The following is a 22,877-nucleotide window of genomic DNA, read 5'->3' as shown; positions in this document are numbered from 1 at the left end:
CGGCTTTTCACATTACTGTTTTCCGCTTTCCCGCTCCTCCTCCATTGAAATCTCCACCTTCTTCTCCTTCTTCGTCTTCTTCACTTAACCGATCCGCTCTCTTCTCTATTTATATTTTTTAGGGCTTCGTTGCTTTGCGTAGAGGCGAATCTGAAGTCCGACCCCAGTGATAATAAACTTCGCCGGAGATGGACACTCCTGAGAAGAACCGCATCTCCGCCGTTTCCTTCCGCAACTTTGAGGTCTTCTCTCAGTCCTACTTTCTAACCATGATATTCTGCTCCTACTTTCGTTTTTTTGTTTCTTCTCTCCTCTGCGTTTATGAAGGTTTCCGACTTCAATTGAAATTAATTTACATCTAAAATGTTTCCTAAATTTGCTTCGTCTTCATCGAATCTAATTACTGTGCGCTCTATGATTTTTTGGGTTTAAATTAGGTTTTGGGGTTTAGTGATCGTCTTCGTTTCCTTGTTGTTTTCAGCAATTTGAGTCGATTAGAGTTTTTGGCTAATATGTTCGCATTTCTTTGTTGTTGAATCGAGTTGCAATGAGTTAGGTTCTCACTTGAATGTCCTTCATCTGCAGGATTCTCCAGTTTTTCAATATATTAATGATCTTTCACCCATAGAGCCAGTAAAGCCACCACGCTCAGATAATATCTTGCACTCATTGGCTTTTACATCTCCGTCATCTCTATTTAGTTCGCCGCAGTTAAACTCTTACCGAGATTCCAGATTTTCCATCAAAAGGTAACTTGATCCATAGGAGAAAGATTTGTTGTTCGTGTTTATATGCTGACATTTGTTATTTTTGTTGGATGGCTATGTTGCTTCTTTAGGCATCGTACACTAGATTTATCTAGCCCAGTAGTTGTCATTGGTGAGACTGTCAAAAACTCACCAGATGCTCTGGAAGCTGTAAAGATAACTGGTCTGAGTGAGGAGCAGCTAAAGTGTAGACCTGCGCGGTTGGCTAATGTTTCTGAAACCAAGCCATTTAAGGAGCAGTTAAGCTTAGCAATTGAGTTGGCAGATTCACTTAAAAATGGAAGGGAGGGATGTGATAGTCAAATGGTTTCCTGTGATGAAGAACCAATGGATGCTGAAAATGAAATAGGAAGAAGTGGTGGATTGAGAGAGCTTTCTGATGAGTTATGTAGACAGACTAATGATTCACTTGACTTTGATGCTGGTTCAGATGGGGTACTTCAAACTGAAGAAATGGGAACTGTGAGTGTGTTTGGGGCAGAAAATGCCATGCTTGAGGTTGCTGGTATCCAGAACAGTGAGCAACAGATTCCAAAGATCACAGATCCTAAATTCTATTCTTTTGCTTCTGAGCCTCTGCAGTTTTCTATCTGTTGTAATAACTCAGTGAATGTAGTTGAGCCTAGAGGTTCTTGCAGTGTACAAATTTCACCTGGAGCTCCAGAAATTACTCTCAACAGGTCCTCCAAGGTTGCAGCTATTGCTTCAATTGCCGAAGCTGAATGCAAGGAAGATACAGGCCTACAGCCCAGTCGCAAGGTAATATCTCAGTACATTGGTTTTTCATTGACTTTATGTAATGGTAAAATTTTTCTCAGACCTCATGATTACTTATTGTCCATGTGTATACTCTGCTGATTTGCTGATTCGTTGATTCATCTGTTCAGCTGTGGGCTTTGGTCATGTGTTTAAGTTGACATTTTATTTTAGTTGTACAAATTTTGATATTTCCATCAACTTCAACAGCGACATTTCGTTCATCTTTACCTTTCTGATAGTTTTCCAGAACTCATGATGTTTTTTCGGAGACTTAGATTTCAGATGGTTATTTGCTAGATATATCATTTGGTTCCTAATTGCAAGTAGAATTATCCTTCATCTGCTAGCTTATGAATTGATTCAAACTTTAAAAGAACTTGCTACTAACTTTAAATTGACTCTTGCAGCAACAAAGTGTTCGCAGGCGCTGCTTGACTTTTGACGTGGGAGGCTCTCACAAAAAGATACCTTTGCGTGATTCTACGAACGATCTTCCTCTTCATTCTGCCTCTATCAGCAAAGCTCCTAGTCCACAAGAGTGTTTAGAAACCAGCAAACAAGATACTGATGAGATTATACCCATACCACGAACTATTGGCCTGCACTTGAATTCTTTTGTGAACCCCTCAGTCTCTAGTGACCGCAAAAAAAAAAAAATCAATGATGATCGGTATTTTCCTCCAGTTCCTACAACATTTCATCATAATATTAAAGATGAATTCTCAACTCCTGTCTCCACAAAAAGAGATTTAGGTTACAGTGATGTCAAAATCATGGAGGCTCCTGAGAGATCAATGGAAGGAGAATCTTTTGACCAACACATGGCAACAAAAAATAGGTGAGAAAATATTCTGATGTTCCTTATCATATTCCAGCCATCAGGTACAAATCTATGAGCCTATGAATACCAAACTTTATACTGGAATATTGATTAATACAGGAAATTGTCTCAAGGACTTGACGAACTTGGTAGCTGTAAGCGCTGTAAATGTAGGAAATCCAAATGCTTGAAGCTGTAAGTGCTTTCCTTACGACCATTCCATAGGCACAATTTTCAGATGCCAAAAACGTTTGTTTTTAACTGATATGATTAGCCGATTAGGTTTGTATTCCTACTTTCCTGAAAGCTATTGAGAGTCGGTTTCACTGGATACTCTATTTCAAGCGAATAAGATAATGTATGAAGTCTGTTCCAGATGTTGTTCTGTCTAGCTGAAAGTGCAGCATTGTCAGCTTTGTGTTCCAGAACACTTTTTTGCCAAAAGTTCATACCTTTTTTTTGTTAAAAAAGCTCAGGCCTTTTTCTGAAACCTAGCTTAAGTTGCTAAATAGAGTAAGTTTCAGGTTGTGCAGACATAGACATCAATTCATTGTTAATTACATTTTCATATGCTGTACAGGTATTGCGATTGTTTTGCTGCTGGTCTATACTGTGTTGAACCTTGTTCATGTCAAAATTGTTTCAATAAGCCCATTCATGAAGACCTAGTTATAAAAGCTCGTGAAGTGATTGAAGCTCGCAATCCATTAGCTTTCGCTCCAAAAGTGGTCTCGACCTCTGATTCTGCTATAGATTTATGGGTAAGATATATCATGAGATTAACTGTGAGCTCAAATACATAATAAAGGAGAAACTTAGACTCTACTGCATTGCTTGATATGCTGATTAAAGTATGGATGCAACTAGTTAGTGATGAGATTTTTTTTTTTTGTTTTTTTTGTATCTCATGTTTATAATAAATCTGTAGGACGAAAACAGCAAGACCCCTGCCTCAGCAAGACATACAAGAGGATGCAATTGCAGGAAATCAGGCTGCCTAAAGAAATATTGTGAATGCTATATGGTAACTTTGGTTTCACTTGTCCAGCTTTGTTGTTCACACTTAAATCTTCAATAATGTCATCCTTCTGAACCATGGATGTTGTAATGACTTTATCAAGATGGGCGTTGGATGCTCCTCGAACTGCAGATGCATGGGATGCAAGAATAATTTTATTCACAAAAATGGTAAGCTTTCAATTATCTAATACCCTTTCTTTCATTTGAGTATAAATTTATTTTTGATTTTTACATTCTTCTCAGAGAAATGTGAGGGAGAATCTGATGCGGTTACAATCAATGATGAAGCTAAAGATAATGATGATCATGCCGATGCTTCAAGGTATCATTAGTTCTCTACATTGACTGTGAATATACTGATCTCTAATCATTGACAGTCCCGGATTCTCATTCTCAGCCAAAATGAAGATGCCTCAAAGAGTGAGAGAAGGAACTGTGTGTTGCTCCAAAGTCCTGTAGCATTTCGTTCCTTAGCATCACTGCGAAAACTGTCTGAACTCTGATACTGATTTCTCAGATACAGCATGTGAAGAACTAGGAGACTCGTGTTGTCTATCGGCCACGAATCAATCAATTAAAATCACTGTGAAAAGCTCTACGTCTTCTGCTGTTGCTCGCATGGGTTTTGTTTGATCTCACTTCCATCTGTTACTTCCAAGTTTGGTAGGTGTATATTTTAAGATAATATATGTATGGAAGATTTTTGCTTAGGATGTGAATGTGTGTTTGTATTGTTCTGCTCTTCTATAATTATGTAGTCTTTGTTTTTCACTGAAGAAAGGTTTGTACTTTGTAGTGACTCGATATATGTTAGCATTTATTACGGAATTAAATATTATCAACAATATCGTGTAAACGAGAAGGTATGTAATATACTGTTGTAATTATAAAAAAAATCCATACATTCTGAATTTCTGATTAACGTACAAAGATATTTTTTTTTGTATGAAAGCTAAAATCTAAATTGTATTGAATCTTTGTTCACAAAAAAAAAAAAAAACTGTATTGGAACTATATTATTAAAAAGTCTACCACTGCGACTTGTAAATAAGTTATATACGATCCCAACAAATTTTAATCAAAAATTGGTCTGAACAAAAATGCGCATAAATAAACAAAACAAAATTAACAAAAGATCAATTTCGAAAATATTAGAGACGCTCATCATGGTATAATTTGTTTCATAAATTCAGTTATAAATTCAGAGAAGGTGTTTCATAAATTATCAAAAACTCGCAAGTTTACACTGAGAAAAGTCATCAATACAGCAAAAAGAAAAACTGAGGGAACAAAAAGAGTGAGAAACGACACAAAGCATTAAAAGGCTAAAAGTTTAGAAGAAAAAGAGATCTCTCAATTTTAACAAAACCATTTCTTATGCTCCGATGATTTCAGTAGGTTCCTCAACGGTCTCCTCGGCTGGCCTGTCTACCTTAACACCAACATCTTCTGCTGTGTAATCTCCGTGAACCTACACAGATTAAAACACAGGCATTCAATTTATATATCTATATCCTAGGTAATGAATCATAGCAAATATTAGTGTTCATCTTCTTCACTCACATCCATGAGCTTGCCAAGGTCGAATTTGGGTGCCTTCAGGATCTTGACTTTACGGATGAAAACGTTCTGAAGAGGGTAGATGTTCTGAGTTGCCTTCTCAATCTCCTTCCCAATAGCTTCGGGAATGAACTTGGCAACAAGCTCCTTAAGGTCACATGAGGAAGCTTCCTTAACCATAATATCCCTCATTTTCCTACGAATCTGAAGGATGCACAAAAAGACAGGTGAATTAATATCAAAGAGGTTTTCACCTATTGTTAGGGGAAATCAAATGAAGGAGACAAAGGCTCATCAACAAATGGACCCATGTAAGTTCAACAGAAATAAAGATCAAAGATTGAAGGAATAAGACTCAGCAAAGAGACTTGACAACATGTAAGATTCCAAAGAGTAATAGATTTATTTAGATAATATCTGGATGAATACCTGACGAACTTGGCTGGACTGAGCGTAGCAAGTCCTCTTGACCTGGTTAGCACGTCTCTTGGTAAAGGCAATGCAGAATAGCCTGAGAGTGTAGCTATCGGTGGTTTTAACATCAACATGAGCCTCAATCAAAGTCTGCCACTTCTTAACTAACGACCTAAGTTTGTCAGTGGTGAAGTCCATGCCCTATATATGAAAACATATAAAACTGTCAAGATCCCATCAATTTGGGGGAAAATAAACCAGAATAAAAACAATAGCCAAGGTCCGGAATCAATGTTTCATAAAGTGTCCTTACCCAGAATTGGCACAAAACGTTCCTGCCTTGGACATCTTCAGCTCTGAGACGGATCTTCCTGTAAGCATTGTCTTCATCACCTTGAAGATCAGCTAGAGAAACCTCAAAAACTCTGTGCTTCAAGCCTTCAGAGGCAATCTGGGTGGGGTTAAAAAGACGCAAAACGAGGTTAGACAGATACAAAGACCATCAGTCTCAAAGTAGGCACATACCATACAATACAAACATCTAATCTTTCTGACATCTACTGCAAAACATGGTAACATAAGACATTCAACTGTAACAATCAATCCAAAGAATCATAAAGAATTGGCCTAGGTGATTCAAATCAGTTCAAATAAAACCAACTGATTCTAAGACGAGTCTAAGCAGCAAACTCAATTCGAAGAGATTGTGAAAGAGAGACAGAAACATTACCTTGGTACCCTGGGTTCTGGAAACAAGCGTCTTTCCAACATTCTTGTGGGTGAAGATTGAAGGAGCCTTAACATCATACCAATCCTTCTTGGAGAAGGGATCAACACTGCATCAATTAATTCATTCAAAAATGACAGATTCAGCTTCTCATACTACAACATAGAGAGTCTACTAATACATACACATTGTAGAGAAGACAAACTACGATAAAGATAAAGAGTGCTTACGCCTTCTTCTTTCCTCCCTTCCTACCCTTAGAGATTCTCTTGTTTTTCCTACAACGCAAGTAGAGTAACACTCACAGTTAGGTGATGAATACTTATGAGATTACAGATCAGATAGTAGAAACGAGGAATATCTGGAGAAAACATACCCGACGGCCATGGCTGGGGAAGATAGGTCGACGACGAACAGAGAAGAATCAAAACACGATAAAACCTAAAAATGCTTCTACGGCGCTTCTTCAATTTAAAGTCATCTTCTAGGGTTTGAGTTTGATGACACTCATAAGACTAACAATATACTGGGCCTTAATTCGACCCATTAGTGGGCTAAGCCTTACATATAATGTGGCCCACTCGGATGTCCAATATATTTCTTTCCTCTTTAACTCTATGATCTCTAAATGAAAACATTATGCGATTGCAAAACCTTAGATAAAACAAAAATAACTCTCTGTGAGAAGAAAACTAGGATACGTGAATTTTTGTACTATACTATGAATTAGTGATTAAAAAAAATGTAGTTATTTATTTAAATTTGAGTGATCACTAAAATCTCACAAAATTATTTGTCAAGTTTTTCTCTTGTCTCGTTCCGATCGAGAGTTTTGGTTATTTTATTATTGGCTATTGTCTATTGATCAAACTCTCAAGTAAACGGCATCAGTGATTCAGTATAACCAAGGGATATGAATAGGAAACTATAAGGGGAAACGAAAACGAGTAGATGTCTGCCAAACTTTAAAACCAAAACACCAAAAAATTGTTTCAACTCTTGTGGTTTCAACTCGAGATTTTCAAGCTTCTCAAGGCAGAAGAAAGCAGGTTGAGCTTAGCCGGGGCTTTTTGCTTGTACTCTCTCTCCAATGCAGTTGCAGCTAGAGACTGGAGCTCTGGTGCAGCCATGTCCTTGTCCTCTTTGTTCCTGCCTTTTGAGAGCTGTGCAATCGCTGATCCACACTGATTTCAGACAATTCATGTATCGGCCATTAGGTCCTTTGAAAACCAAAGTGGATTAAACCGGTATCCGGAAAAAAGAGGGTCTTACCAAGCATATTCCGAGTAGGGCTCTTGTGCTTTTACCACCTGTCAAGTCTATGGTTGCTGCATAGTACTTTCTTGCTGCGATGAGGTTTTCTAGTCCACCAATTGTGTAGAGAACCTGATTTCAGGGATGGCACGCAAAATGAGAATTACGTTAGTAAAACAAGCTCATACATGATCAAAACTGTAATTTAGAGATTTGCAAAAACAAAAACCTAGAAACTTTTGGATTGAAGTGCTAATAATGCTCAGATTTCTACAAAATAGTTGGCTCTTCTATTGCTTACTAACTTCCAGTGTAAGATATAAGCGACAACAAATTGATTATAAGATGCATACTAAATACAGTGTCTTAAACAGACCAAGTCATATATGACATTTTGAGGCTCTTTGGTGATAGCCATAAAAGTATAAACACAATTTTACTTCTTTTAATAAAGGAATAAAAGATTGTCTTACATCTGCATATGCTAGGTGGTACAGTGGAAGAGTAGGTTGGGTTAGTATGAGCTCCTCGTAGCAGAAAGCTGCTTGTTTGTACCTGTTATAGATAATAAATTCGCAATAAAATGGAAAACTACTGTTAATTGTTGCATGGTGAATTATTAGTCAAAAAATGTCGAGGACAGAGAGGATAGAGAAGCACACATTTGCAAGGAAACATAAATTTCTGCAAGTTCTCTCCAGGCATCATGATCAGCCATGAATCTACATAAAGAAAGAAGAGCAGACACAGGTGATCAGCTGCGGTATGTTTTTCTAATATACAGTACTTATATTTGAACAGCTTGGGGTTAGTAAGTACTCACACTTCAAGATATTTGTTTAGATGCTCAATGGCTAGGGAAGGTTTGCCCTGTGCCTTGGCCATAGCCACCTTTCTTTTGTGTATTACCTAAACATCGTTTTTTACTTACAACACTTAACATTTGGATGTAGCTTGTGGGTAGTTCCATGAAAGCAAAAAATTAAAGCTTACTTGATCAAGTGGATTATCCTCCAAAAGGCTTGTATACGCTTTTTCAGCCTCTTCCCACATTCCCTTTGCTTCTAGCAGCAATGCCTCCAGCTTGCCTGATATATAATATCAAGATTGGGATGCCAGCGAATTGTGAAGTCCAACAAGATTGAAGACTTGCTCAGTTTGTCAAGGGTTGACAATTAAATATTGACTTACCAACACGTTTGCTCTCCGGAAATTTCTTCTTCAGAACCTTGATGCAATTCTGCAAAAAAAAAAAAAATTTGACTTCTCGTGAGAAATCTAAATTTTCTTGGGCAGTCTTGAAAAAAGCGGATAAAGAGTAATTATTTGGAAGGCAAAAGCAAACCCAAATTTCAATCCTTCATTTTCAGAAAACTCACATCACAAGGCGATCATGATATTTACAAGAAAGTTATAAAAAAAGAGGTTTAAACTTAAGAAATAGCATACACATACAGACTTACCGATGCAAGTTTGTCAACAAAGCCTGAACTTAAAATAGGAACAAAGGTATCAATGGAAAGCATAAAGGAAATTCACCTGTGCAACATTAAGAGATTGACAGTCCATAGCTGCAATAGCTACCTGCTCATACAGGGTCCATTCTGCATAAGTAAAGGAAGACACTTTGCCCTTTAGTTTTGTAAAACAAACAAAGTAGTTTCCCTAAGATTACTGTAAATATAAACACCTATTAGCTTTGTTATCAGAAACAAATCGGACCAGATTGGAAGGGCAGAGATTCATCTTAATGGGTTTTTCTGAAATAAACTCTTTTGCTAAATTATGAACTTGTATCAGCTAAACAGAAATTTTAACCTCACAAGTAAGGATGAAACAGCGAACATATCAGTCTACGGACACCAGAATTAGCATTGAGCAGATAAAAATTTATTAAAGTAGCAGTAGGAAACGGAAGCAGAACCATTAAAACCAACTAAGGAAAGAATATCAAACTGAATTTGAACTAATTTCGTTTAGCTGAAACTCATGATTAGCAGCAATTGGGTGGAGAACGATTCAGGAAATCAACAAACACACTCTCCCCTCAATGAGAAAACACACATAAACAAAGTAGCATAACCGAGGAATTCAAAATAAAACAGACCATCTGGACCAAGAGCAGATCGCTTTCCCGGATCGTTCAAGATCGAGAGACCATGTTTGAGCACAATCTCTGATCGGCGAACCTTGAGCTTACGAACGAGGGACAGATACTCCCAAACACCTCCACCTCCATTCTCAACTTGATTCTCGAGTTGGTTTAACTCTGTCTCCTCCGTTTTCGTCACCATCTCTCTTTCGCTCCGATTCGCTCTACCTATGAAATTTGTGGATCTGTTGTGTTAAGTGGGAAGCTTGATCAGGAAAGTCGCTTTTTCTACAAAGAAGACATTGACATGAACCGATTCGGTTTAGTATCCGTATCGATCTGGTTTAGAGCATATTCGAATCCGAGTAATTTGATTCATCGATACTGATCTGGTTTTGAACATTTATCGGTTCGGAGGGATCAAAAGCTCAATAACCGGCTTAAGTCAATGGAGAACGAAACGGTGCGTTTAGAGAGCATTCGATTTCAATCGTCTTCTTGGCCCTTGCGGGGAACTACTAGGCCAATGAAACTAAATAGAACTGTCTTGTCTTGTTTGCGTTTGCCGTCTCTGCTTAAACCCTACTCGAGCTTTCACTGGACAACGACAATGGCGACGACAGATAAAACTATCGAAGGTATGAAAACAGTAGATGAAGCTGACGTGGGCATCTCCTGTTTCATCTCCCAGCTCCCTGGCTTCCGCGGGATCCTCAAACAAAGGTCGTGATATCATTATGGTTGTTCTTATAGACAAACATTTTTTGTTCCATATAGCTAGAGAATGAGATTAAATTTTTGTAAGCTTCTCAAATATGTTGATTAGAGCTTAGTGATTCTATAATTTCTGTGAACTATGTGATTCTTGATGTGGTTGGTACTTTATTTACTTCACCGTTAACAAACGGATCCAAAAGAAACACCTTTTTTGATAAATGAAACTCTTTGGTGTATTTGTGATATGTTGTGTTTTGAAATGATGCATGCACCTATTGTTTCCCTTATTTTGTATAGGTGAAGTTCATAGATGAATTGGATTAAAATTGATTTTTTTTTTTTTTTGGTATTTGTGTTTCGTAGATACGCAGACTTTATTGTTAATGAAGTGGATATCAATGGCAATGTGGTTCATTTGACATCCTTGGACTTGCCTCCTGAGATGGTTTGTCTCTGGCCTCATTTCAGTTCACCTTTTAGATAAAGCTATGTTTTGTTTCGATTTTTATCTTTTAGTTTGTTTTGTACCAATTTCGTTGTTGTTTGTTTTTCAGGATGTGAAGGAGGAAGATAAAACCAAAAGTTCTGATAATGTACCCCAAAATTATACTTCTGCAATTGAGTCATTCAAATCAATTTCCAATGCCACTGACGCAGAGCGTTTGGAAACATTGATCAATCAAGTAACCTCAGGAACTGATGATGAAATCTCACCAGTTGTTCTTGATCCAAGTTCTGACAAATCCAAGAGAACGGTATAGGGTTTAGTTACTGAGTTACATATCCTGTTATCAACCTTATCTTCTGAATTCTTACTATCTTCTATTTCTCTTACACTACTAACCAGGCTATCCACAACTTTGTTAAAGAGAATTTCAAGTTCCTTGTGACTGACACTGTTGATGGTCCTGATTCTACTTCAAAATGCATCCGTGTGCGAGTGAATTCAGGAGCCCATAACAACAGAGGTAATAGATCAAAGAAACGGAAGGAAAGAGGCGATAAACCTTTTGATAGCAGAGGTTCAGAGCATTGGCCAGAGCATGTTGGCAAATTTCTCAGGTAACAATTATTAATCAACTTATATCTAACATATAATATATTATGTATTGGACTGGTATAGTAGTATATCATTCAAAATGTATAACCTGAAACGGATTTCCTACTTGAGAGATGTGGATCAGCGTCTTGGAGTTACTGATACAATCACGAAAGACTGTACTTTATGCATCCTAGTCTCTGCAATGCCTTCATTTGATCATTAGGTTTGAAACTGCTACACATGTATCCCTTGATTTATCATTGGTTTAAGTTTATAGGTTCCATCTTTACAAGGAGAACAAAGATACACAAGAGGCTTTAGGATTGATTGGAAAGATGCTAGGCGTTCAGGTGTTTCCCATCTTCTTCCGTTTATAAAAGGGCTGTTTTATCTCAAGCCATTGTACTTCCCTTGATAAGCTGTGTTTTGGATTGGTTTTGAATTTTACAGCCAAAATCCTTTGGATTCTCTGGAACAAAAGATAAGCGCTCTGTTTCAACTCAGTGTGTAAGTTATCTCTATCTGTTTTCTTGGTAAGATGAGTTTAATATTTACAATGCTTAATAAGAGAATGCTTGGCCATTTAGGTAACTGTGTTCAAACAACAAGCTAGTAAATTGGCTGCGCTGAACAAGAGATTGTTTGGGATCAAAGTTGGCGACTTCTGGTTAGCCAACAATTTCTTAAATGTTGTCATTTTGACCTTATATTTTGTGCTCATAATGTTAATGATTACTTTTCAGCCATGTCAAAGAGGGCCTTCTCCTTGGACAGCTCATGGGAAACAGATTTACCATCACGTTAAGGTGAGAATGTAACTGGACATTGTAAAAAGAAATTCTATGATCGTCTATTAATTCCCATATCTTCTTATTCAAGAACATTTTATTTTATTTCGGTGAGAAGTGATGAAAAGATCTTGTGCATGGAATATCTTTATACTACAAATTTTCATTTTTTTTCAGAGGAGTGGTTGCTGATTCTGAAGAAACTATAAAAAAATCTGCAGAGTCCTTGGGGAAAGATGGATTTATCAACTATTTTGGCCTGCAGGTACTATTCTCTTGTCGAGTTGTAATTATATATATGTTATTTTCTCTATTTAGTAGCTACTTCAACTTGCACTTTTGCATTGTGGTATCGAGTTCTGCTTCTCGAGCAAATTCACTTGAATCTTATGAAAAATTGATATCTTGTGAATTTTGTATTCATGTGCAGCGTTTTGGAAGTGGTTCAGTACCAACGCACCATGTTGGAGCTGCACTATTGAAAGGAGAGTGGAAAGATGCCGTAGACATGATTCTTGATCCAAGAGAAACTGATATCCTTTACATGACCTAGTCTCAGCTACAATTGCTTATCCTTCTCATAATCATATTGTGGCTCTACGAAATTAGGAACGCATCAATGCATGGTTTTCTTGACTTTAAAGTTTTTTTCTACAAAGGCATGTAGTAAATGATGCCCGGGAATATTACAAAGAAACTGGCGACATTGATGGGACTTTAAGGCAATTACCGCGATACCTCGTTGCTGAAAGAGCCATAGTAAGTATGCAGCTACTCCTGTGTTGGGCTTTTTTTTGTTATAGGTTTCCATGATAATCAGTTTTAATCTTGGGTGTATTGAAACAGCTGCAGTGTCTGAAGAAATGTCCTGGTAACTACTTGCAGGCTCTGAAAGGCATTCCCAGAACTTTGAGAATGATGTAAGCGCTTGGTTCTTTATATAGCTTAAGTTCTTCCAGAACATTTGCCTCTTGCGACTTAGATATGACATATGCCGAGCACTTTTTTATCTTACTGTATATGTGATTCTTATTGTGCAGGTATGTACATAGTTACCAAAGCTACTTATGGAACAATGCAGCAAGTCTGCGCGTCAAAAAATATGGTACATCAATTTTTTTTCTTTATAAATCTTGGGTCGTTCTGTAGCGGTCACCCATTGGTTTTTTGTGGTTTACAGGGACCAGCCAAGTTGTGTTGGGGGACTTGGTAAGTACAAAGATAGATGCTACAAAAAAGATGGCTGATACATCTGAGCACAAGGAAAACAACGAAGACGCATTGGATTGTGACCAGGTAGATGATACTGCTATTGTAGATCTTCCAGCTGAGAGGAGTGACCTTGTTAAGGTTAGTTTCTATTTCGAACAGCCCTTATTAGACCGTCCATAATTGATAAATTTTTCTCTTCAGATTATGAGCTAATGGAACTTCGGGATTCAAATTTGATTAATCAGATTTCTGCATTATCTTTTTCTGTATACATAGATGCTTTGATGCCTGCACATTCTCATTGGTATTTTGCTAATGCTAGCATTATTCATGTGAAATGCTTTTTTTGTGTTCTTCAGGTTGTAAGTGTAGAGGATTTGGAAGCTGGAACTTACTCAACCAGTGACATCGTCCTCCCTCTTCCTGGGTAAGTTGCTGGCAAAATTTTCCAATACAAGTAGTTTTAACTTTATACATTGTAACATTGAAATTTAACTTTCTCTTTGCTTCAACAGTTCAAGAGTCATTTACCCGTCCAATGACATTGCGGAAATTTATCATGATTTGGCAAAGAAGGTTTGTTAAAGCCATATTCAAGCATTCCCTGTTTGTTGTAGAAATATTGAACGCACTTCTTGACAGTTTGTTCTTTCTAAAATTTACATCTCTGCTGATGAATCTATAAATTTTTGCTTACATTGTTCAGGACGGTATCAGCCTAACTGACAGCATTCACGGTGTAAAGTAAATTCCCTTATGCACTTTTTCTTGTAGATCCTTCTGCTTGTAACTTTGCATCAGCACAAGCATCTACCACATTCTACTAATAAAAGTATTGTTTCAGGGAATTCTCGATAACTAGCATGACTGGTGGTTATAGACGTGTATTCCAGAAACCAATAGACTTTGAATGGTACGCAGTGCATAGATAGAACTTCACCAGTTTTGAAATCAGAGACTCTATGAACCGAGACTAATTTTGCGGGTAATTGCTGCAGGGAGTTACTCACTTACACTGACAGCAATAAACCATTGGCAGAAACAGATTTGGACAGGATAACCATGACAGTTGATAAAGTTGGATCTGCTGAAGAAGTTGAAGATGAATCAATGAATCCCATTTCTAACCCTCCTGAAACCGATTTGAATGACCAGACGGAGAGAAAAGATGATGAAAAAGACACTGGAAATCCAAATTCTGAGCAGACACAGATGGCGCTTAAAATGGCACTCACTCTTCCATCCTCTTGTTATGCCACAATGGCAATCAGAGAACTGTTGAAGACGTCAACTTCTGTAAGTGCTCAAAACTGCTATATTTCGGAAATTCATGGGTTCATTTGAATTTGGTACTTTTATGTTTACAAATTGAAGTCAAAACATATTTGTTAACATCTAAGTACTGTTTTTTCGGGATTAATGGCAGGTTGCATATCACAAGACACTTAACTAGTGATTAACAACTGCTCCCTCTGGCTTGCACACACTGCGTATAAAAAAGCCATTTGCTCTACAGTTTTGCTTGTTATACTACCGTTTTAGTTGCTTTGTTAAGTCTTACTATTCTGGATTCTATCTTGTCTGCTTTACAACATGTGTACATTCATGTATTTGTGCTGAAGTTCAGGAAATATCTTTAAATTCTAATTTAGTAACCTGCCAAGTCATTTCTTGAATTTCAATGTATCAGATACAGAGGGTCAGCTACTCATTTAAGAACACAGCCTAAGTAGTTAACTTTGAAACAATTTTCTTGACATCTGGTTGGAAAAACTGTTAAAAGTGGAAATTTTCACATCACAACAGGTTAGAATTAGAAGTCACCCGTTTCTCAATCTTCCAGCTTATTAGTAGTAGATTCCTTGAAGCTCTTGGACAACCAAATAGCTGTTTCTCTGGGTGAGACTTTGCCTGGACCAAAGGGCCTCAACAAGACATTGAGCTCATCGTACCTCTCATCTTGAAGCAACCTTGCACTGAATTCAAGCAATCCCTCCAATGCCTCAGCTCGTTGCTGATAAGAACTAGGATCAAATCTTTGTCTCCTTACACCTGACGAACCCCTGCTTGATGCTCCAGCAGTTGCATTCTGATCAGATGATTCACTCCTGTTTTCCAGATAGGCATCTTCATACACTGCCTTCATAATCGCTCCTTCTCTGTTTTGGCCTGGTTCAAGTGTAAATTTGTCTTTTGTGATTGAGCAGTCTAGTGGTGGCTCTAGAGGTGGACTGTAGGAACCTTTAGACGATGCTTTCTTCTTCTTCCCACGCACGACCGGAACAAAAGGCTCTTCCTCATATGATGCTAGTGGAAACTCAATCTTGTCAATTCTTGGTGCATTCATTGACACGTCAGGAGAATTAATCTGGTAGAGAAAACTGGTTTTTGAAATGTACAGAGGGTCTTTGATTTCTTTTGCAGGTTTTCTTGAGGTAGGCATGGAGGCTCTGCGAATCAAAGCGGCTGGTTTTCGGTTTGTACGCTGTGATGAAACAGGAAGCTGCAACATATAGAAACCACCATTCTTTTACTCTGATAAATCAACAAGAAAACCAGTAAAGAACAGCATTTTGTTAGGATCACTTACTTGACCACGGTCACTCCTAGGATTTCTTGATCTCAAAGGTGAGGCTGAAGCTCTCACTGGAACAAACCTAGAACTCTTAGAGGCCTCTGAAGTTCTATGAACACCCGTTCCATCACCACTTTCATCTGTAGACAAATCCAGTGGCTTTGCACGGTTCAGATATGTGGGGACGGGTTTTTTTATGGACGAATTAGAATCTTCCTGGTTACCCCTAAACCTGCTTGGACCAAAGCTATGGCTTTTACCAGCAGGGCGCCTTCTTTGCTCGGGAAAACTGTTTCTCCTGGCAGATTCTGGCCATGGCGCAGGCAATACATTACTTCCTGGATCATTCATCTTCAAATGAATCTTTTGGATATACGGCTGAAGCAGTGGTTGTCTGAGAAGCTCAGCAGCCTACACAGAAGAAGAGCAATGATGTTTACTGGTCCAGTTTGTTCAGTTTCAGGTTATGACCATATACCAAAGGACAGAATCAGATGACATACGCTTGGTCGGAGTTCTGGATTTTTCCGGAGCATACTCTTAACCAGACCTCGGCTGAAGAAAGCAGCACACAAAATCAGTAAGTTTTAACAGATCTCACATTTAGAAAACTAAGATCGTAGACTTACAAGGCTGCAGAATATTGTGCCGGAAGTGGAGGAACGATTGATCTGTTAATCCTGTTTATTAGTCCTTGCATGTCCTGCAAGCATTTGAGATGCCAGGAACCATTAGGAACTTCTCATGAACATAACCCGGAGGAACATAAATCTAAGTATTAGAGCTTACAAAAGCTTTGAATGCAGGTTTCATAGCCGTCATCTCATACATACAACATCCTGAAGAAAAGAAGATAAGAGTTTCATATGAATAAATTCTTTCATTATCTTAAGCTGAAGGTTAAAAATATCTTAGCCATGAATGAGAAACTTGCCAAGCGACCAAATATCAGACTTGGACCCATAGGGAATATCAGCTAGAAGCTCGGGGCACATGTAGCTTGGTGTTCCAACCACCTGGGTTTTCAAGAAGGTAACGATCAAACATGAGTTTAAAGCTAATACATAAGTGAAATGTTAAAGGAAACTATACTTACTGAAGAGGCGAGGTCATCTGATGTTAAGACCTTGGCAAGTCCGAAATCGCCTGCAGAGATCATAGAGCCGATTTGTTACAATTTAGTAGATGTTGTGTTAGTCTGACTAGGAAAATGATATAATGTGACATATATGTTTAGCAACTCACCAAGGCGTATGTCTTGATCTTTTGTCAAGAATATGTTCGAACACTGGATGGATCAAAATAAGTTAGTTCTGTATCAGTATGGAGATTTTTCAATATATTGTGTTGGTCTCCTGAGACAATCATAACCAACCTTGACATCGCGATGAAGAATGTGATTGGCATGCAAGTATTCAAGAGCCATTAAGAGCTGAACAAGCCAATTGCAGAGTTTCTGATAATACCAAAAAAAAGTTTCAAGAGATTCAGAATTTTGAGTAATAAATTGTCAGAGTTTATCAAACAAGTCTCACACAAACCTCTTCGGAGAAGTGTACGCCATTGGTTTTCTTTATTGCTTCCGCCCTGTAAGGAAGAGGAATCAGGAGCAGGAGCAGCAGAAAGTCAATACGGATATCAGAAAGCATATTCTCTAGCCAAACAGGGTAACACTGCCGAGAAGAATAAGCTTACATGTCTCCTCCTTTGCAATAGCCTATGATTATGCACACATAGCACCCCTGATAGCACACATCCATAGACAATAGAATTCGTTATAATTTCAGATACTTTGTTCACGAAATGAAAAGATATGTATAGATGATAGAATGATACCTTTTCAACCCAAGAATCTTTATATTCCACAATGAATGGGTTATGTATCTTTGAAATCAACTCCATCTACAGGGAAATAACAGGATATGGTTACTCTACAGGACAAAAGTCAACAGCTATGGCTCAAGAATACTGTAGATCGATTACAGCATATCTGGAAAGACTATGGACATTAAATAACACAGCAACATCAAAGGCCATTGGCATACAGAGATTCTTCTAAATGTTAAAAGATAACAACCTCTTGATGAGCAGATCTTCTTGTCCTACCAGTCTGCCGAGCAAGCCGGATTTTCTTCAAAACATACCTATCGACAGCAAACAGATGACAAAATATTCAAACTGCGGAAGAAATCATTACTCACAAAATCATGTTTAAAGGTGAAGTACTTACAGTTTCTTCTCATGTTTGTGTCTGACAAGAAGAGCTGACCCAAAGGAACCTTTTCCAATTTGCTCAAGAACCTCGTAATTCTCCATTGTGAAAACTCTGAATCTAAAAATCCAAATGAAGATAAAAGACACATTGTATAGTCAATCTATCGTTAGCAATCATGGTCCTTATAACTTGAGCAATACAAACCGTACCTTTCTGGACAATATAACTTAAATATCAAATAAAAGGAGCAAAAGTAGTCAATAAAACGGATAAAAGTTAAACTTTCTTTCTCCGACTCTTCTAAAAGTTTAGCCACTAACCCAACCCACCAACCTTAAAGTCACTAAGCCACGAACACGAATATTTTTCAAAAAATGTAAGGTAACCCAGTCGTCAAAACCGAATCTTTCGTCTTAAAACATGCAAGATTTTAAGTTTTTTTTAATTCTCATGTCCGGTGTTGTAAATGAGATAATCTGGGAAATTTTACAGATTTCATTTCCTCGCATTCAATCACAGAGATGAACAGCCCGTCAAATTGAGCCAGTCAATAACGCAGCATTTTTGCTAAATAAACAAGAAACCGTTACTTGGGCTCGAAACTTAAAAAGAGAAGAGAGAGAAAGAGAGAGCAAACCTAAAAACGACGTCGTTGTGAGATTCAATCGGCAGATTTAGAAGATGAAAACGAAGAGGAGGAAGAAGAAGAAGTTGAGAGAGAAGACAGTTTCCGCACTTCCCGAAGGAAGCTACAAAACGGCACCGTTTCCGGAGGAGCAGCAAAGGTAGTGAAGAAGAGGCATTGGAAGAAAACGAAGAAGAAGGTGAAGAAATTGGTTCGCCATGTATGAGAGACCTTCTCTCTCAGAGGAAAACGACAGATTTTTTTTGCTCAATGGAAAATAATAAGACTTTGTAAATTTTCCAATTATATATAAAATTTGAGACAACAATATACTTTATTATTTATTTAATGTTATGCAAAATATTTAATATCTGATTCACCCTTTTGTCTGAATGATGTGACCTTACTTTATTTTTCTTTTTAAAATTTTATTAAAAAAAGGTTTTTATAAACAGAAAAAAGAAAAGCATAAAATGACAAGTTCTTCTTGGGATAATATATATTATTTTTTGTAGTTCGTGCATTACGAATTATTAAATACTATTTGAGCAATAATTGATTAGGTCGCGTTACCCAAATCTTTTTAATTTGAAAGTTTATTTAAATTCTTTTGTTATTATCTACTATATACAATAGCCCAGTTTTAGCTTTTGAGTATCACAATACGTTGGATTGTTTTGTTTGTCTTGAATTGTTTTGTCTTGTATTTCTATCTTTTCATTTAATGATCCCAAATTTTTAAATTTTCAGAAACATTAAATAAATGAAGTAGTACTAAAGAAAAGTTGCATAGCATGTTTTTTAGGCAAAGATAAATATAAACCTTAAATAAGATGTTTAGAATCAAGATCGAACGTCTTCATCGTCGAGCATCTATCTTTTGTTAATGACCCAAAGTCTTCTTTAAATTAATAAAATAGAACTTAATACACAATTTGTATTTTTCTTGTTTCTCTCTTTGCTTGCTTTGGAAAAAATAACAATATTATTGTTGCTTCTATGTTCAACTTTTTTTGAATGATTTATTGGCTAATAAATTTATCACACGAAAACAAACACAACAAAATAGTTTGATGCCTAGATTAGATCCACTAACTCATCTACAATCAAACAGCGTAAGCAATTGTGATTAAAATATGTATTTTTTTATATGGATTGTTTGATGAATTTTCTAAACTGTCATACTCGTGGACAAATAATTATTAGACACTGTCAAACTCACGGTTAAGTTTTTTTTTTTTATCGATTTAAATAATTATGGGGAAGAACCATACTTATCCATCTGATCTAATCCACCACTCATGTGTCATGTCATTTCATTAAGATTAGGTGTGTATAGTACGTGAATAGCGTTGTCTAATACTTATTAATTATAGGGTTACTTTTTTTTTTTTTTGTCAAAAGGGTCTTCATTTTTTTTTTAGGGGTCTTCATTTTTATTGACTTCAGTATAGTTCAGATCGTTCTTCATATACAATTCAGTATAGCTCAACTAGATGACTCTGAGATAGACATACCTAACATTAAACATGATCATGATCATGATGATGATGATGATACAGAAAAACTATTTAAGCGCCAAAAATTTCTTAAACACGTACTTACGTCCGTGCTTGTTGTTAGTATGCACACAAATATAAACTAACTACTGTTGTAACTTGTTCACCAAAAAAAAACTACTGTTGTAACTTGTAAGAGCATGAGCAATGCTATAATCTAGAGTATGCATCTTAGGGTAAATAAATTATATTAATAATGTAATAGTGTATTTTAATAACCAAAAAAAATTGAGTAGTTATTGGTTGATCCCGTAGTTTCTTACATTTATAATAATATAATAATGATATATTTATAAATTAAATTGAAAATTAAGAAAATGAAAAATTTTTAAAACTTATAAATTAGATTAGAAGAATAAACAAATCATCTTAAACAAACTTTAAGAATATATTTAAACAAAGCACAAACAACCTTTATAAGACAAATAATAACTACAAAAGGACAATAAAGAAAAAAATTACAAACATAAAAGATAGAAACATTAAAATTTAAAACAGAAAATTTTAAAAATACAAACATATTATGAAACACAAAACATTTTATTATATGAAAAGTTTATAAACCTTTTCAATCATTTGGAAGATGTCCAAATTTATTCCAAATATTCTCAATCAAATCCTCCTTCAATTGGTGATGTGCATGTTTATCACGTATTCTTCTACGACGATCACCTATACCGTCGAGATTTGTTGCCATATTGTTCGAAAATGTAAAATCCTGGTCACTTTCTTGGAATTCTTGTTCGTCAAAGAGGGTGTATGAATGTCGTTCATCTTCAACAATCATATTATGAAGTATGAGACATGCTCTCATAATATAAGCAATTTTTCCTTTTTCCCATAGAAGACATGGATTCTTAACCATTGCGAATCTTGCTTGAAGGACTCCAAATGCACGCTCAACATCTTTCCGTGCAGCTTCTTGACGTTTTGCAAACAAAGAATGTTTCGGGCTTTGTGGTAGTCGGATGGATTGAATAAATGTCGCCCAGTCGGGGTAAATACCATCCGTAAGATAGTAAGTCATGTTATATTTCCTTCCGTTGACATAGTAGTTCGTTTGGGGGGCTTGACCTTGTATAATGTCATTAAAAACCGGTGATTGATCAAGAACATTTAAATCGTTGCAATTACCTGGTGCTCCAAAAAACGCGTGTCATATCCATAGATCTTGTGAAGCTACCGCCTCCAAAACAATAGTTGGTTTTCCGGTACCTCGAGAATACATACCTTTCCATGCGGTTGGACAATTTTTCCACCCCCAATGCATACAATCGATGCTCCCAACCATTCCCGGAAATCCCCGTTGTTCTCCAATATAAAGTAGCCTTTGAAGATACTCTTATGTAGGCCGCCTTAGGTATTCATCGCCAAACAAGTCAACAATTCCAACGACAAAATGTTCCAAACAGTTTCGAGCTGTGGTTTCACCAAGACGTATATATTCGTCAACCGTGTCTGCTCCACCCCCGTAGGCTAAAAGTCGAATTGCTGCAGTACACTTTTGGAGGGGTGAAATACCATTTCGGAAGGTTGCATCTTTTTTAGGCTGAAAATATCCAACTTCTTCTGAGAGACGATTGACAATACGTAGGAACAATGGCTTGTTCATTCGAAACCGTCTTCGAAACATCCTTTCCGGGTAAGTAGGATTGTCACTAAAATAATCGTTCCATAAACGTTCGTGACCTTCTTCTCGATTTCTTTCGATATATGCACGTTTTTTCCTTTCCCGCGGTATATCTTCTACGGTCGCTTCTACTTGATTATCAAATAGGTCTTGATAATATTTGTCAAATTCATCATCATTATTAGAGTTATAATGATAATGAAAATTGTTTGATGAGGAAGCCATAATAGAAATAAGAAGTTTATTATAAGGATAAAAAGAAAGAGATTTATCGAAATTAGAAATTTATTTAGAAAAAGGAAATTTATATAGAATTTTGGAAGTTTTTAAAGAGGATTAAAAAGAAATATTACAAGTTATTAAAGAAGATATAACTTGTTCAATGGTTATGTTTGACAAAGATAATATTTGAAAGAGATGAGATTTTGGTGAGAGACAATGAGAGTTTAGATTTTTAGCCAAATGAAGAGGCCGAGAGAGTAGAAAGATTGTTAAGTTGTGAAAGAATAATGTAACAATCGGACATATATAGAAGGTGTTAAAGTTGACATGTGAATGATATTGAAGTTATTGGTATGCAATAGTTAACATGTGAACAACAATACGACACATCCAAAAACATGTGAACATCAATACGACAATATTATAAAGTTCTGAACAACAGAAAACCAACAATAGTTTGAACTTGTGAATAAAAAAACAACAATACTATTAGACTTTTGATTACAATAATCGAAGTTACTAGTCGGTACTAAAAATTTAAAGTCTCGATCATCACTGGCACCATATGACAACCATTGATACCATTGATATAATAACACACATTACACCAACAACCATGTTAAAGTTTAGTCTCCTACTCTGCAAGTCTAACATGTCCTGGTGAAGATTCATAAGCTTCTCTTCAAGTATACTCTCTGTTTCTTTATGTTGTCTGGCTCTTTCTCTCATTTCTTCCATGACAGCTACATCCCACCATTTGTGTACATGCATCTCTCCATCTTCTACATTTTCACAAGTGAAGTACCTGAAAAATCAAACATGTGGAGGATAAAAACAAACAGTTAAAGACTACTATCAAAAGACAGAGTTGGAAGAGGT

The 22,877-nt window shown here is 36.7% G+C and overlaps 6 protein-coding genes across 9 annotated transcripts in view; 2 read left to right on the top strand and 4 right to left on the bottom strand.

Annotated features, from left to right (window-relative positions):
- Positions 1-9: 9 nt before the first annotated feature.
- Positions 10-4,222, top strand: LOC17891095 (protein tesmin/TSO1-like CXC 4). Of its 2 annotated transcripts, XM_006297160.2 has the most exons (11): positions 10-242; positions 586-749; positions 839-1,526; positions 1,934-2,196; positions 2,272-2,364; positions 2,467-2,541; positions 2,927-3,107; positions 3,275-3,370; positions 3,468-3,534; positions 3,610-3,688; positions 3,764-4,222. In XM_006297160.2, exons 1-11 carry the CDS (start codon positions 189-191, stop codon positions 3,867-3,869), a joined length of 1,866 nt encoding a protein of 621 aa, XP_006297222.1. In that variant the 5' UTR covers positions 10-188; the 3' UTR covers positions 3,870-4,222. The 2 variants fall into 2 exon arrangements, with proteins under 2 accessions (XP_006297222.1, XP_023642810.1); XM_023787042.1 differs by having other exon boundaries at positions 1,934-2,364.
- A 316-nt stretch (positions 4,223-4,538) lies between these two features.
- LOC17893474 (40S ribosomal protein S3a-1) lies at positions 4,539-6,546 on the bottom strand. The gene is made up of 7 exons (XM_006298293.2): positions 6,444-6,546; positions 6,298-6,345; positions 6,071-6,176; positions 5,654-5,791; positions 5,356-5,541; positions 4,930-5,130; positions 4,539-4,837 (listed from the first exon to the last, which is right to left on the bottom strand). Exons 1-7 carry the CDS (start codon positions 6,452-6,454, stop codon positions 4,742-4,744), a joined length of 786 nt encoding a protein of 261 aa, XP_006298355.1. The 5' UTR covers positions 6,455-6,546; the 3' UTR covers positions 4,539-4,741.
- A 382-nt stretch (positions 6,547-6,928) lies between these two features.
- Positions 6,929-9,666, bottom strand: LOC17893345 (ER membrane protein complex subunit 2). The gene is made up of 9 exons (XM_006298143.2): positions 9,429-9,666; positions 8,861-8,925; positions 8,513-8,561; positions 8,315-8,409; positions 8,145-8,230; positions 7,984-8,043; positions 7,795-7,876; positions 7,340-7,453; positions 6,929-7,251 (listed from the first exon to the last, which is right to left on the bottom strand). The coding sequence occupies exons 1-9, from the start codon at positions 9,613-9,615 to the stop codon at positions 7,075-7,077; spliced, it is 915 nt and encodes a 304-aa protein (XP_006298205.1). The 5' UTR covers positions 9,616-9,666; the 3' UTR covers positions 6,929-7,074.
- Positions 9,667-9,939: 273 nt separating this feature from the next.
- Positions 9,940-14,819, top strand: LOC17892622 (pseudouridylate synthase 7 homolog). 2 transcript variants are annotated; one of them, XM_023785661.1, is made up of 20 exons: positions 9,940-10,136; positions 10,494-10,575; positions 10,685-10,885; positions 10,978-11,192; positions 11,450-11,522; positions 11,623-11,679; positions 11,760-11,839; positions 11,916-11,978; positions 12,138-12,225; positions 12,391-12,493; positions 12,616-12,719; positions 12,807-12,880; positions 13,001-13,065; positions 13,141-13,310; positions 13,532-13,599; positions 13,688-13,748; positions 13,879-13,916; positions 14,017-14,085; positions 14,171-14,468; positions 14,599-14,819. In XM_023785661.1, the coding sequence occupies exons 1-20, from the start codon at positions 9,940-9,942 to the stop codon at positions 14,623-14,625; spliced, it is 2,133 nt and encodes a 710-aa protein (XP_023641429.1). In that variant the 3' UTR covers positions 14,626-14,819. The 2 variants fall into 2 exon arrangements, with proteins under 2 accessions (XP_023641429.1, XP_023641430.1); XM_023785662.1 differs by having other exon boundaries at positions 9,969-10,136; positions 10,502-10,575.
- Positions 14,820-18,895, bottom strand: LOC17893529 (serine/threonine-protein kinase Nek2). Its single transcript, XM_006296628.2, has 15 exons — positions 18,600-18,895; positions 17,978-18,079; positions 17,825-17,891; positions 17,584-17,649; positions 17,443-17,489; positions 17,289-17,334; positions 17,123-17,203; positions 16,993-17,035; positions 16,844-16,893; positions 16,682-16,763; positions 16,537-16,586; positions 16,377-16,450; positions 16,251-16,302; positions 15,763-16,158; positions 14,820-15,675 (listed from the first exon to the last, which is right to left on the bottom strand). The coding sequence occupies exons 2-15, from the start codon at positions 18,061-18,063 to the stop codon at positions 15,004-15,006; spliced, it is 1,812 nt and encodes a 603-aa protein (XP_006296690.1). The 5' UTR covers positions 18,064-18,079; positions 18,600-18,895; the 3' UTR covers positions 14,820-15,003.
- Positions 18,896-22,468: 3,573 nt separating this feature from the next.
- LOC111831635 overlaps positions 22,469-22,877 on the bottom strand; it is a 4,381-nt gene continuing 3,972 nt past the window's right edge. For both annotated transcript variants that reach the window (XM_023786607.1, XM_023786606.1), the window contains exon 4: positions 22,469-22,803. In XM_023786607.1, coding sequence (XP_023642375.1) covers positions 22,551-22,803 — 253 coding nt within the window. In that variant the 3' untranslated portion in view covers positions 22,469-22,550. The remainder of the gene's footprint in view (positions 22,804-22,877) is intronic.

Source organism: Capsella rubella, unplaced genomic scaffold (genome assembly GCF_000375325.1).
Source record: "Capsella rubella cultivar Monte Gargano unplaced genomic scaffold, Caprub1_0 scaffold_3, whole genome shotgun sequence".
In the NCBI taxonomy this organism is placed as follows: domain Eukaryota; kingdom Viridiplantae; phylum Streptophyta; class Magnoliopsida; order Brassicales; family Brassicaceae; genus Capsella; species Capsella rubella.
This window is presented reverse-complemented; position numbering and strand designations above follow the sequence as displayed.